This window comes from Chiloscyllium plagiosum, chromosome 30, assembly GCF_004010195.1.
Source record: "Chiloscyllium plagiosum isolate BGI_BamShark_2017 chromosome 30, ASM401019v2, whole genome shotgun sequence".
In the NCBI taxonomy this organism is placed as follows: domain Eukaryota; kingdom Metazoa; phylum Chordata; class Chondrichthyes; order Orectolobiformes; family Hemiscylliidae; genus Chiloscyllium; species Chiloscyllium plagiosum.
Window position 1 is genome coordinate 28,799,282 of NC_057739.1, and position 15,942 is coordinate 28,815,223.

At 37.5% G+C, this 15,942-nt stretch overlaps 1 protein-coding gene across 8 annotated transcripts in view; it reads right to left on the reverse strand.

The window, feature by feature from the left end:
* The window catches only part of mapkap1 (MAPK associated protein 1), a 331,621-nt gene that overhangs the window by 275,261 nt on the left and 40,418 nt on the right, over positions 1–15,942 (reverse strand). For 4 of the 8 annotated variants that reach the window (XM_043720206.1, XM_043720203.1, XM_043720204.1 and 1 more), the window contains 3 exons: positions 6,044–6,368; positions 4,510–4,599; positions 1,201–1,349 (listed from right to left, as the gene is read on the reverse strand). In XM_043720206.1, the coding sequence (XP_043576141.1) occupies positions 1,201–1,349; positions 4,510–4,599; positions 6,044–6,302 (498 nt within the window). In that variant the 5' untranslated portion in view covers positions 6,303–6,368. Of the gene's footprint in view, positions 1–1,200; positions 1,350–4,509; positions 4,600–6,021; positions 6,369–9,905; positions 9,991–15,942 lie in introns of those variants that run through there. The other 4 variants (XM_043720205.1, XM_043720210.1, XM_043720208.1 and 1 more) reach the window with 4 other exon arrangements.

Below are 15,942 nucleotides of genomic sequence, written 5' to 3' on the forward strand. Positions count from 1 at the left end.
AAGGGTCACAGGGATGGGGTGGGTCTGGATTGGCTCCTCGTCAAAGAATCTTTGTGGATTCGATGGGCCAAATAGCCTGCTTCCAATTAATGTTCAATTTTTAAAGATCTAATATGCTAAACTTTTGGAAAAAGTCATTTCAACTTGAAACATTAATTCTGTTTCTCCACAGATGCTGCCAGGTGTGGAGTATTTGCAGCACTTTTTAAATTCATATTTTTATTCTTATGAAAGTACAATATTTAACCTTTCATTTCTCTACATCTGGACCTTATCGAAAGTACAAACATTGTTTAAAAACTTACAATACAGGATAGTTAAGCAGAAACTACAGAAAAACAGGTAAGCTAATTTTGCATGACACTAAGCATAGGAGTGAAACAAACACCACTCTAAAAAGATGTAATATAAGATGTTAAAAATATACAAACAACTGATTTACTCAAAAAATCTTCTCTATAACCTACTCTTATGAAAATTGACTATTACACACTGACAAAATATCAATTTTGTCATTAAATTGAACTTACTTTAAGCCAACTCTACAAGTGAAATAAACAGCTCAAATGCAAAATATCCTCTTCTGGTTCTAACGATGCGTCATGTCAAATTATATTTGGACAAGTATATACAAACTGCAAAATTTTTCTAAACAATCCCCATTGAACATTAAATACTGTGACTACAAAAATCTCATTAAGTGAATACTCAAACAAAGTGCAAAGACACTAATAGAAAACTAAAAAAATGCTGTAAATTACTGACATATAACTTAGGGTCTGCATTCAGTGAAAAGTGCACAGAAAATTATACCGCACAATAATATTAAATTAAATAGTTGAATAGTTCTTCTATGAACTACCCTCAGCAAACTTGTAAATACAATTATAGTTTTACGAAAGAATGAACAGAGGAAAGCTTCCCCAGAGAATTCATCAAATCAACTGCACTGCAGAGAGGAAATGTCAAGTGCAAGTCAGACCATTGACCAAATGAATAGAGAATAAAAATAATGTTGGACTGGTCTTGCCATTTTCAAACAGCTGCCTAAACCTATAAATACAGTTAACTCAACCTAATTTCTTGCCAAATCATTAAATTTAGATTGTTAGGTACTACAAAGTGGCTTTACTTATGATCCAGTGGGCCTGTCTATTAACCAAGATGCAGTGTAACATGTGAAATCTTTTCTGCACCAACCTTGCCGTCAAATTTTGAATACTCATTAAATGGGTTGTTCAGCTGCTGCGGACACTGTTCAAGACGTATGGAAAGCGTAGACGGTTTTCCAGTATTCAGTGGCTTTGCACGGAAGTCCTTCTTTTCAAACAAGGAGCCTAATTCTTCAGCTGAATTTGGAGAGGAAGTATGTTTGGATATATCAGTTATACTACTTATTATTTAATGGTTAATTACACATGGAGTTAAAAGAAATTGTGCACATGTTTAAAAGCACTTGTTCTCTAGTGTTCAAGGAAGTGTTGTACATAACTCATGTATTATTGCTTTTAGACACCATGTAAATCAGTAAAACATTTACTTCCTTGAAAGATATTGGCTTAAAGTTGGGCTAGCACAAAGAGCCTTATTAAAATATTCATCCCCACCTGGAACCTGGTTCAGGTTTTTGGGACAGAAACTTTACGCTTATCTCAGATCTAGGCCCTGAAGTTATTAAGGTTTATGGGCTTGGAAGGCAAGTCCCATCAAATAAACAAGGTAAAAAAAGGTTATGTGCAAGACTCATTTTTGTATGTTGTTAAATATGCTATCAATGCATTAATAAAACATAAATGTTCTTTAAAATAGGAAGCTACATGAAAACATTGTTCTTAATTTTGAGTCACTTCAACCAACAATTACTGTGGTGAATTCCTGACATTAATGGAATATCAATTAATTCACAGTCACAGTTACCATTAATTTGATATATAACAAAATAAGTTCAGTCATGGTCCACTTCAAAATTATTCAGTGTACATACATTAGAAAAAGGCAGTTATAATGTGTTTAATCAGACTCTCTTCCCCTCCACTTCAACTTACTTCAGGAAAGAGGTAAATAATCACAAAGTAAAATTTATAATGTAGAAAAAGCTGAAATTTATCCTGTTCCATATCAAACATCAACTGTAAGCGATAGATTAAACCATTATTCAATCATCAGCAGCTTCATTTTAAAAGGTGTCACTCACAGATTCACAATTCCCGAAGATGCAACAGGGTGGATGAGCAATTTGAGATAGAGGAAGCAATTCAAGCAAAGGGGTTTAATAATGCAGTGGCAGTAGGGGACAGTAATAATTAGGAGGAACAGACAATTTCTGCATCTGAAAGTGAAAGTCCATAAAGTACCATTGCTTATGCAATGCCAAGGTTTAGGCCATCTGCTTTGAGCTGCAGAGGAACATGCAATGAGACAAGGAGCACCCAAGTTGACATGGTCAATTTGAGTACCAAAACCATTGTTAAGACAAGATGAGGTTCTGATTAGGGAGCCTGAACAGTTGGGGCCCAATTAAAAAGCAAACCTTCAAAAGTAACATCTGTGGTTTATTAACTCAGTAATATGCAACTTGGCATAAAACAAATAAGATTACAGAGTTTAATGCTTGGCGCAGCATTTGGTGCAGGAGAAATGAGAGGTGATCTTATTGAAATACAAAATATCTTAAGAGGGGACTTGACAGTATGGATGATTTTCCTTGTGAGAGAGTGCAGAACTAGAGGACACAGTTTAAAAATTAAGAATCGCCCATTTAAGACAGAGATGAGGAAAAATGCTTTCTTGGAGGGTCACAAACCTGGAATTCTCTCCTTGTGAAAACAGTTGAGGCTGTCAGTGATTTTTTTAAAACACCGAAGTACTTAGATTCTTGATTAATAAGGGAATCAAAGGGCACAAGACAGTGGAGTTGTGGCCATAATCAGATTAGCCATGAGTGGCAGAGCAAGCTCTATGGGCCAAATGGCTTCCACCTGCTTCTAAAATCATATATGGTACCCATGTTTGTCTGCACTTTCATAAATCCAAAATAACTGTTGTCAATACTTAAAAAACAAAAATCTGCACAAAACCTTCAAATCCTTTCATACTCAAGACGTATTCCAAAAATGCTGAATTTAGAATCAAATTAATTTTAGTATTAGTTTTATTGGGAACAATTCCATCTCAACTTGAAGGGGATGGGGCAAGTGTCGCAAGTGTTCCAATTTTCCTATTTCAAATCTTGCGTATTCTCTCCTGCAATCACATTTTACATTAAACAAAATATCATATTGTGCTAAGTACCTGGGGAAAACTATTATTTAAAGAGGGAGAACATTAACAAAAGTTAATGAAGATTTATCATATCTGTGTAATGTGCTGATGTAATTCAACATAATTTAAAATATGGTGAATTTGTAAAGACAGGACCATGTTACACCTGAAATGTAAAACAAAGATAAGATCAGTGATTGTTCTTTTGGTGCTGGGTAATATCAGTGGTCCAGATCAGAAAAGTTAACTTATTCAGAAACAAAAACAGAAGTTGCTGGAAAAGTTCAAAATGTCTCGCAGCATCTATGACACGAAAACAAAGTTAACATTTCGGGTCTGATGACCTCGGTTCTGATGAAGGGACATCGGACCAGAAACATTAACTTTGGTTTCTCGTCATATATGCTGCCACACCTTCTGAGCTTTTCCATCAACTGCTGTTTTTGTTTCTGATTTACAGCATCCACAGTTCTTTTCAGTTTTTATTTAAAGTTAATATTTTATATTAGCAATGGAACAATATTTCCCCCCTTCTACAAAAAATATATAACCTTTTCAAGCTCATCAAACCCAAACTGCACTTCTCTTCACAAGCTTGCTTTGGAACTGCTTTCATTTGTACAGCAATGACCGAGAGGGGAGACACTGAAATCTTGCTTTGCCTCAACAACTAATACATTACAACAATCAACAGTGCAACGCTTCTGCATTCATGCACTAAGTCAATATCTACATTGTATATTTATATTGAACACTGGGTTCATGGTATCCCAAACAGAACAGGTTTCAAATTATTTATTAGAAGAAAGTGAGGACTGCAGATGCTGGAGATCAGGATCAAGAGTGTGGTGCTGGCAAAGCACAGCAGGTCAGGCAGTATCTGAGGAGCAGGAGAATCGACGTTTCGGGCACAAGTCCTTCATCAGGAATCAAATTATTTATGCCTTTTGCAAAGATTTTGCAATAATTGAGAAATGTTTATGTTAACCATGTCAACCTAGATTTAAGCTTTAACAGTGACTTCAAATAGATCTAGCCCTTAGCTTAGTATTCTAATGTGCTGAGTGTATTTGTCATTAGGTTTTGTTGTAAGAATTCACAATTGGATGCGGTTTCTGAAGTACAATGGTACTGCTCAGACTACTGTTTCTGCAATATTGAAAATCATTTCTGGACAAAGCTTTTTTAAATGGAACTAAATAATATACTGCTCAAACACCATAGAAAACATGCTTTATTATGCTTTACCTGAGTGTATTGCATTCCTTTCTTTCCACTGAACATTTTTACATTTAATTTGATTTTGTCGTTCTTTTCTTAACCGTTCAAGCCTTTGAGCTGCAAAGAGAAGGGAGAGAAAGAAAAACTAAAAACAAAAAAATCATCGTCTAGGGAAGTCAGCAATAAAAGTGCCATAATGAAATACATTTACACATTTTAAATGGGTATTTTATATTGTATTATAACTATGTCAAACGTTCATAAATTTTCAAAGATGACACTGCAGCTATACAAATACCAACAAAATTCTAAAAGTGTTCATGATTAATAATTGAATTTAAAAGACATAAAACATTAATAGAGCTCATAAAGAATTTCAACAGTGCACAGAATATTAGAATGTAAAAACATGTGTGATTAATAAGCCAGTTTGCAACCATAAATCATTAATAATGTTTCTTCCAGAAATGTTAATGGTTAGTAAATGTCGATTGACTATCGGATTACAACGAATAAAATGACCTGGGATTTTTTAAACTCAAAAGTAGTCAAATAAATTTCAAAGTTCACAATTTTGTTTAACAAAATCAGATTAAAATACCAAGGAACTGTATATCTTGAACAAAGTTAAAAGCAAAAATGTACAGCAAATTATGTTGAAATTCTGGGATTGTAAGGAGTGCAATTTCAGTACTTCAATGAATCACTAATTAATATTTTTTCTGAGATAGATTTATAGAGGGAAATGTGTCAATAAGCTTCCAATAAATTAGATGCATTCAGTAGTACACTGAACTGCACTGTTTAATTGGACAGCTTGAGGGTCAAGTATTAAATTAGGTGGTTAACCTTCACATCTAACACAATAGACAAAAATATGTATCTGAAGTTTGCCATAACTTTTTCAAAAACCATTTGTTTGAAGATGTCACTTCAGCAAATTTCATGCAGTTGGGATGTTAAATGGAATTTCACCAATTACAGAATAGGACTAAAGGTCGACAGAAAATTTCACAGTCTCAATATTTCAGTACATCCTATGTCATGTGGGTAAAAGGTGTACAAATATATGATTTGCCACAGAATATTATTGAATGTATGTAAGCAGGGAGTGGAAAAGCCAGTTAAAGAAATTCCTTGCTATTCAAGAATGTCAGAACCTTGCAAGAAAATAGTGAAGTGCTTACTTTAATTGCATCAGTCATTTCTTTTTAGTGATTCCTTGTGATCTGGAGGTATGAGGTAGCAGAAAGCCTATGCTCATAAGTAAAAGTCTCTCCATTTAAACACTAATGACTCTCAATTCACAGTTATACAAAAATGCCAGTACTTTTATTATTTTAAATCTTTACTCTGAATATGTTCTCCAAAAGATTGATCCTGTAATAATAAACAGCATCATTTGCCATTTCATAGACTTTTTTTTTAAAAAAACTCAATTTAAAATCATTTTCACCTACAAAAATAAAACAAAAAAAATGCTCAGGTTTTATGGAGATAACTCATCAATAGATTACACTAGTAACACTTCTTACTCACCCAAGATGTATTTAGGTTTTACCTGTGTTTGATCGTCTCCGAATACCAAAATCCCAGCTTGAGGTAATGTCAACTGATTGCGAGTAGTCATAACCCTGAGTCTCAGCATTCCCTTCCCCCTGTACATTTGTCCTGATGCTGCTCGATATAGGAGCATACAATTTCTCCAGGTCAACATCGTGGTCAATAAGAACCATCTCACACATCCCTGTGTCATCACTCGTAACATGTGACTGACGAATATGGGCCAGGATAATAGCAGGGTTGTCTAAAAAGGCCATGCTTTTGATGAAGCCGCTTCTTTGAAAATTATTTCCTCTTTTCCATGTTACATCCTGAATGCTGAGCTGAAAGTAAAACATTCAAAATCAATATAATAAATTCACAAAGCATAATTATAAATGATAAAACAAAAACTGTCATAAAAATTAATTTTCCCCATTTAACTGATAAGCAGGTTGACACTACCTCCAAATACAATTTAAAATTTCATTCGTAAAATATTCAACACAAATTTTACACAATAGATCTTTACAGGTATTCACTACACTGTATAGTTTAATGTTATTAACTTTAAACATCATAAAATTCATACAAGTTTTGAGATAAAGTTGCAGGGACTTGCAATTTATGAAAGACACAAACCAATTTATACATCATAAAATAAGTTTGAGTACTGCCATCATGCCCTAATATGAAAAAAGCAGGTTTATGTGCATGGAATCAAAATATGCCATTCACCCTAAATGGTCTTTGTGATGTTATATGCTACACAATACTCCGACCACACTAGCAATCTTTTTCCACCTTATTCAATATGCCTTCGCCCTCATGTACACATTAATTCTCCTTTTAATTGTGTCCACACTATCTGATTCAGCCTCAACACAAAGCAATACTTCATTCCAAATGCAATATACTTCATTACAAAGAAAGAAAAGCAAAGTGTGTAGTTTCTGACCTTCAGAATGCACAAATTCAACTTGAGGAACTGGATAGTACAACGAACATCTCTCTCCCACAACTGCTGGAAATATATAGAGTGAAATTCAACTTTGAGCAAGGGTGGATCAGTTGCCCCTAATGCATTCCATCCAAGCTTGCTTTCCAACAAGAGTACTAGAAAGAAACTTCAGGGAGGGGTACATCTTATAGCCGATTCACTTTTACCCGCTTTAAACTCCCCTTGATAGACCATTTCACCTTATGTTTCAATTCAACTCAAAGACAAACTAAACAAATTGTACTCTGGAAGCAAACAAAATGGATTGACATTCATCTGAAAATGGTGAATCTCATATTCACAGTAAGTCATTGATCGGGCTGAGTTATTTCCTTCCCTTGACTTGGAGCACAACTGTCTTGTGTTAAAAGTGGCCCCATGAAGTACAAAATAAACTCACTTGACAGATAATGAAACTTTCCGTTTTGAGATCAAATATCACAGCTACAAAAAGAAAGAAAAGTTAGCTCCTCATGCCAAGTCCTACCTTCCACAAGGCCATAAGAAATAGGAACAGGAAAAAGGCCATTCAGCTCAAGTCTGCTCTGCCATTCCAAAGGACCATGGCTGATTCAACTTTCCTTATGCCCATTTGTCTGTTTCCCCATTTACTTGATTCCTCTACTGATTAACAATCTATCTCGGCCTTAAATGCGCACAATAACTCTACCCCTACAGCTCTCTGTGGCAAGGAGTTTCAAACATTCTCAAACCTCAGAAGAAATTGTTCTTAATCCTAGGCTTTATTCTGAAACTATGCCCTCTTATCATAGACCCTCCCACAAGAGGAAAGATCCTCTCAGCAGTTTTCTTGTTAAGACCTCAGTAATACTATATTTCAATGTGATCACCTTTCATTCTTTTAAACTCCAATGAGTACAGTGCCAACCTATTTAACCTTCGAACAAAAGACAATCCCTCCAAACCAGGAATCAACCAAGCAAACCTTCTCTGAACTGCCTCCAATTAAAAGTATATCTTTACTTAAATAAAAAGACCAAAATTGTTCACGATACTCCAGATATGGTCTCACCAGCATCTTATACAGGTGCAGTAAGATTTCCTCACTCTTACACTCTTTGAAATAAAGGCCAACATTCCATTAGCCTTTCTGATTACTTGCAACACCAGCTTTCTGTGTTTCATGTTCAAGTACAACCAAGTCCTTTTACATTGCAGTTTTTCTCCATTTAAATATTACTGTCCTTTTGTTCCCTCTTCCAAAATGAATACCTTCACATTTTCCCACATGATATTCTATTTACCAACTTTTTGCCAAATTACTTATCAATCCCCCTCTCTAAACTTTTGTATCCCTCTCCCAACCTGCCTTTCCACTTACTTATGTGTCATTTGGAAACTTGGCTACAATACATTCACTTCCTTCCTCCAAGTCATGAATAATTATTGCAAACAGTTGTGGTCTCCACGCTGATACCTGAGAAACTCCAATGGTCATTGGTCACCAACCTGAAAAGGATCCCCTTATCCTCACTCACTGTTTCATGTCCATTAGCCAATTCTCTATCCGTGCCAATATACTACCTCTAACACCAAGGTACCTTGTTGGACACCTTCTGGATGTCTGAATACAACATATCTACTGGCTTCACTCAATCCACTCAGATTAAGACATCCTCGAAGTTTTAATGTTTGAACACTGAAGAATTCTCAAATCAAGAAGAAAGTGCTCATCTGCCATTTTCTGATAGGGCAGCGAGAAAAATGTCAATTCAGCTATATGGGACAACACCAAAAATCTATTGTTACCACAATATCTACCAGCCCATCAAAGAAAGACAGTTTCAACTGAGTATCACAGTCAAGAGTATGGTGCTGGCAAAGCACAGCAGGTCAGGCAGCATCTGAGGAACAGGAGAATTGATATTTCGGGCATAAGCCCTTCATCAGGAAGGAAGCTTGTTGGCCGGGGGAGCTGAAAGATAAATAGGAGGGGGGTGGGGGGGTGGCTAGGGGGAAGGTGGCTGAGAATGCAATAGGTCGATGAAAGCGGAGGAGAAGGTGATACGTCAGCGAGGTAGGTGGAGCAGAAAGCAGGGAAAGACAATGGACAGGTCAAGAGGGCGTTGCCGAGCTGGAGGCTTGGGACTGGGGTCAGGTGGAAGGAGGGGAAATGAGGAAACTGGTGAAATCTACATTAATCCTGAGTGGTTGCAGGGTCCCAAAACAGAAGATGAGGGGTTCTTCTTCCAGGTGTTAGCGATGGAGGCGGCTCAGGACCTGCATATCCTTGGAGTGTGAGGGGTAGTTGAAGTATTCAGCCACGGCTCTTGACCTGTCCATCGTCTTTCCCATCTATCCGCTCCACTCTCCTCTCCAACCTATCACATTCTCGCCCACCTTCATCTACCTATTGCATTCTCAGCCATCTTCCCCTCCCTCTCCCCCCCCCCCACCCCCCCACCCCCAGCCACACCCCTCTCCTATTTATCTCTCAGCCTGCAACCCTCAATCCTCATGAAGGGCTTATGCCCAAAACATCGATTTCCATGCTCCTCAGATGCTGCCAGACCTGCTGTGTTTTTCTCGCATCACTCTCTCGATTCTGATCTTCAGCATCTGCAGCCCTCACTTTCTCATTGAGTATCACCTTAGTATAAGCTAAATGAAAAGGGTTGGAGAAGTTCCATCCATATTAGCAACCCAAGGTGACACAAGCTCATTATGGCAGAACGTTGAATAAGGGAGGATGCTATGATCTCCCATATGGCCAACTGTCAGATGACAAAGTCTACCATTCTTAACTTTTTTTGTCAACTTTAATGTTGGAAAATCTGCAAGTCACATTCAGATCAAAATAGATATTCATTTGAAAGTTAACCTAGACATAGCACAAGAGCAAATTCAAAATTTTCCATACAGCTGCAGAAGACTTGCAAGATGTATTTTTGGTCAAGCACATTTTGAAAATGTGTTTTCATTCTAGTCCATTTCCCCTCTCTGGATATCAGAAGGAAGTCAGAGCTCTTAAAAGAAAAAAAACTCAATGCAAAACCAATGTGACACTAAATTAATACAATTCTATTTATAGCACAGCACACTTAAAATTTCCTTTCCTTCCCTTGCCAGAAAGCAAAAAAGCTCATTCATTACAGTACTAAGAACAGAACTCCAGTGACACAGAATTGTACCATGCAGCAGTTAAATATACTTAAGTATTGTAAATGTACTAAATAACAAATTCACACTGTGCACAAAGTATATAGTTTGAATAGTGTTCCATCCAAGAATTTTAGAAACTCTAAAAATTTTAGACTTCCACTCCTACCAGGTCTATTTAGGCAAAATCAGGTGAGAAAGTAAAGAAAGAATTTTGACATACAGAAATTATGATAGAGACACCTGGGGTTCAGGCACATAATTCTTTGAAATGTGCATCACATGTAGACAGGGTGGTTAAGAAAGTATTTAGCACGCTTTCCTTCATTGCTTAGACCTTTGAGTACTGAAATTGGAACGTCATGTTGAGGTTGGATAGGATATTAGTACTCCAGAAGAAGCTGCACTATGTACAGTTCTGGTCGCCTCACTATAGGAAGGATATTATTAAATTGGAGTGGGCTCAGAAAAGATTTAATCGGGATGTTGCCAGGAATGGAGGGCGAGTTATAAAAATAGGTTGGGACTTTTTTGACTTGAGAGCAGAAGGTTGAGTGGTGACTTTGTAGAGATTTATAAAAACACGAGGGGCATAAATAAAGTGAGTCGCCAAGGGTCTTTTCCCTAGGATAGGGAGTTTAAAACTATTGGGCATGTTTTTAAAATAAGAGCAAGAGAGTGGTTCATGTGTGGAATGAACTGCCAGAGAAAATGGTGGATGCAGGTTACAATATTTAAAAGACATTTGGGTGAGTACATGAATAGGAAATGTTTGGAGGGATATGGGCCAAACAAAGGCAAGTTTAGCTTGGAAACATGGTCAGCAAAGACTAGTTGAACATAGTTGGTGTGGACTAGTTGCATTGAATGGTCTGCTTCCATGCTGTATGACTTTATAACTGCAATAATATATTTTTCCATATTTAAAGTCAATTCATATACAATAAACCTATGAGCTCATACAAGGTTAGTAAAAAAATTTCTTTGCAGTGATTCAATTTTATAATTATAGCCCAGCTAATAGCTCATGAGAAATTAAAAGAAAATTACTGCACTCTATTGCTGCACAATTTCTACCACCCTCCTCTGAAGGTATTGATTCTTTTGGGGTAGAATTACTAGTTAAACTAAATTTCAGTACCTTCCCATGCTATAATTCTACTGTAAGCTTGGAATTTAAGTGTCAGCAAGTCATTCAATGATGATTGCCACCCAAGACAGGTACAATTTCTATGATCCAGAATGGCAGTTCCTACTAAGTGTGACAATACTGATTTGTGCCCCTCTGGTCCAATTATAGTCAATTTAGCCTCGTCTCATTAGATGCCGACATGCAAACTTCACTATATAATATCAGAAGTGGGAGCAAGGGTTTGATTTATCCTTCTCAACCAAAGGTGCATAGATAACCAACTAGAACTCTCTCTTTCTCAACTGAAATAAAAAAGAAAGAAAGAATGCACATTAAGCAACCTTTCCAATCATGAACCCTGTATTCAATAATTAAGTTTTCATATGGAAATATATTAGTAAATGTTGTTTTATGATGTAACTCTGAAAAAGGATAATAGACATACAAATCCAAAGTAATTGTCAAATTACACTCGTACCACTCTTTAACTATGAAAGTTGCATTGAACAACTTAAAATATAAGTGGTTATGACTTTATTTCTATCCTATTAAGGGTTAAAACAAATTTACATTCATTTAGTCTTTATATAAAAAAAGAAATTACAAGGTTCAGACTCAGTCGACTGAATGGGTACCAATCAGAGACAAATACAAATTACAAATTGAAGCTACATCAAAGTGATGGGTTTTAAAACGTGGTGGTGAAGTGCAAAGTTGGATTAGAGGCAACATTGCAGAAGATAGGAAATTTGATAGCTGAAGGCACAGGAAGGATAAATACAAAACACGGTCTTCATCGAACAGATTTACCAATAAACAACAGTATGTCCTTGAAACAGGGCCAGACTGGTGACAGGTGGATGTATGGTTTTTCAGACGACACTATCTGCCAATTCAGTCCCAAGAGCAATACAACTTAATTGGAAACAAAATTAAAAAGGTTTTGTTTAAAATGCTGGAGTTTTCATGGCACTTTTAGGAATATAATTATAAGTTCATAGATTCTTCCAGATCTTTCAAATTCAAAGCTTTTCAAGCAGGTAAGAACAACTTTTGAGAACAAGTCCAAAGGAAGGGGACATGAATTTAAAGTTGTCAGTAAAAGATCAAAAAGAATTGTGAGAAAAGTTCTTCATATACAGGAATGGTAAGAACTGGAAACTATAAATGATGGAAACTATGGTTTGGATGGTGCCAAGTAGTACTGACATCAGCAAAGGCATGCCACGAAGGAAAGGCATGGTGCCTACATAAGTGAGGAGAGAAATGAGGAATTTGGGGACAGAAGTAATGGGAAAGTGAGGACTGCAGATGCTGGACATCAGTCAAAAATTGTAGCGCTGGAAAAGCACAACAGATCAGGCAGCATCTAAGGAGCAGGAGAACAGAGCTTCAGACATAAGCCCTTCATTAGAAATGTGCCTTGATTGAAGGGCTTATGCCCGAAATATCGATTCTCCTGCTCCTCGGATGCTGCCTGACCCGCTGTGCTTTTCCAGTGCCACACTCTTCAACAGAGATAATGAGGATGTAAGAGGCTAAATTGACCATAATTGGACCAGAGACACATAAATCAGTATTGTCATACTTAGTAGGAACTGCCATTCTAGATCATAGAAATTTGATATTGATCAAGCTTATGTGGCAGGAGAAGTCCTGGATCAGTCTCTGCCAATAATAGATCTTAGACAAACACCACAAAGAATAATGCAATCAGTCTCTGTAATGTGAGGCTAACAAAGAACTGAGAGGAGAAAACTAATATGCAAGTTTGTTGTGCCCACCAATAAGAAGTGATCCACAAGAGAATTCAAATATGCATGGGTATGACACACAGTGATCATTTGAACAAGAGATAAATGAAGTACTAACATATTTCAATCAGGAAGGGATACGAAAGAGTGAAGTGCATTTCAAAATCTTTCAAGATTTAGGAGCATTGACTTAGAAGTTTCAATTATAGGATCGATTTGTCTTATGTAAGGGTACAGAGCTCCCTTGATTAAGGCCTTCAGAAATAACAACGGGAAATAATGGAATTACAGAGTTTGTCAAACGTGTCAAAAACCAAAAACCAGTTAATGTTTTGGGTAAAAGATCCTTCCACCAAAGTGGGAACTGGGAGCCCTTTAAATGAGCTAAGCAAATTGATGGCAGAGATTATCTAACTGAGGAAAGTAGAAGACAGTGGAATCAAAGCGAAGCAAACAAAATTTATAACATTCAGCAGGCTCACCACAACATAAAAGAGAAAATACAATACTCTAAGTGGAAACAGGTACAGATAATTCTCCTATAATGTAGTAGTTATGTTCCTGTGCAATGCCGTTATAGGAAATCGCCTCAGAGGGTCCCAGGTTCAATTCCAACCTTGACTGTCTGTGTAGAGTTTGCGCATTCTCCCAGTGTCTGCGTAGAGTTCCTCCTGGTGCTCTGGTTTCTTCCCACAGTTCAAAGATGTGCAGGTTAAATGAATTGGCCATGCTAAATTGCCCATAGTGTTAGGTGCATTAGTCAGAGGAAATGGGTCTGGGTGGGTTACTCTTCGGAGGGTTGGTGTGGACTTGTTGGGCCGAATGGCCTGTTTCCACACTGTAGGGAATCAAATCTAATCTAGATAATGGAGACTATGAGGAAAACAGGATTGGGGTGAACCGTGAAAAATATTAACAAAAATCAAAACAAAAATAATAGTTAGCCTAACACAAGCAATAGCACAGTCTAAGTAAATCTTTAAATCATAAATTTACTGTATTTCATTAAAATATAACTAACATCACTGAACACAGCACTGTACTTTTCTCAAAGCTCTTCACCAGAAAGCTCACAAGTCAACTAACATGTGATGCCGACGCGGAAGTACAGTCCTCCTCAAGACTTTCCCCCGGTTTGAAATAATGTTCTTTCTCAATGTAGACCTCAATTCCCAGTTTCAAGCGAAGTTTCAAGGCTTGCAGAACTGATTGCATTCCCACTGAACTTGCACTTTGCAGACAGAGGACCCTGAGGCTGCGTTTTGCTGTTCAGGTAAGTGCCAGGGATGGAATCGCAGGACAACAAACAGGAGTTCACTTTATATTTAAAAAGTCCGCAATTCACTAATCATGTTAAACCAATTTTTTTTTTAAAAGGAGGACTTTTTCCCCACTGTACAGCCAGCTCAGAGTCAGTCCCCAGAACTGAGGCGATTCAAAGTCTCCAGTTAATTCATGTTACAGCCAAATCGCATTTAATAAACACTCATTATAGGAAAACTACCTGTAGATGGCATCACGGCAACAACTCAATGTAAATACTGAAAGCTGCAAGGATGGTGGGGGAGCAGGAACAGAGAAGCTGGGAGTCAGGATTCCGATTTCAAAACAGCAGCTTCATGGCCAATGAATAAAGTATAGACATAATGACAGCAAATAAAAGTAGCCATATTAGAGTTACTGAGATAAGAATAGATAACAACTAAGCTAATACCTTTGCAGAGGACAGGTTCAGAAAAATCACAGAATTTCTACAATGTGGAAACAGGCCATTTGGCCCAATATGTCCACACCGATTGTCCAAAGAAGATCCCACTGGACCCATTCCCCAACCCTACTACTTTACATTTTCCCTGACTAATGTATGTGCACATCCCTGAACACTACAGGCAATTCAGCATGGCTAATTCACCTAACCTGCATATCTTTGACTGTGGGAAGAAACCAGAGCACCTGGAGGAAACCCACGCAGACACGGTGAGAACATGCAAATTCCACAGAGACAGTCGCCAGAGACTGGAATCGAACCCAAATCCCTGGCACTGTGAAGCAGCAGTGCTAACCACTGAGACACCATGCCACTAGGAAAGGGAATCAGGAAAGAGAAGGGCTCAGTGTGCATCAAAAAATTGCAAGAATTCCTCGGCCTTACTGCAAAGCAAAAATTTCATATTAAAATCATACAAAAGAGTAATGATAACATGCAATTAGCAAGTTTTGGGAAGATTTGTAGCTCAGGTTCAGGTTCTGGATATATGTGCGCTCGCTGAGCTGGAAGGTTCATTTTCAGACGTTTCGTCACCATACTAGGTAACATCTTCAGTGAGCTTCCGAACGAAGCACTGCTTGCGTTTCCTGCTTTATATTTATATGTTTGGGTTTCATTGGGTTGGTGATGTCATTTCCCGTTCTTTTTCTCAGGGGTGGTAAATGAGGTCCAAGTCAACGTATTTGTTGATAGAGTTCCAGTTGAAATGCCATGCTTCTCGGAATTCTCGTGCGTGCCTCTGTTTGGCTTGTCCTAGGATGGATGTGTTGGCTCAGTCAAAATGGTGTCCTTCCTTTTCTGTATGTAAGGATACTAGTGAGAGTGGGTCACGTCATTATGTGGGTAGTTGATGTTCATGTATCCTGGTGGCTAGTTTTCTGCCTGCTTGCCCAATGTAGTATTTATTACAGTTCTTGCACTGTATTTTGTAAATGACATTAGTTTTGCTTGTTGTCTGTATAGGGTCTTTGTGTGTTGGTGGGTTTGTGGGCTACCACAATGACAAAGGGTCAGAGTAGTCTGACAGTCATTTCCGAGATGTCTTTGATGTAGGGGAGAGTGGCTAGGGTTTCCAAATGCGTTTTGTCGACTTGCTTGGGTTTGTTGCTGAGAAATCAGCGGACTGTGTTCATTGGGTACCCGT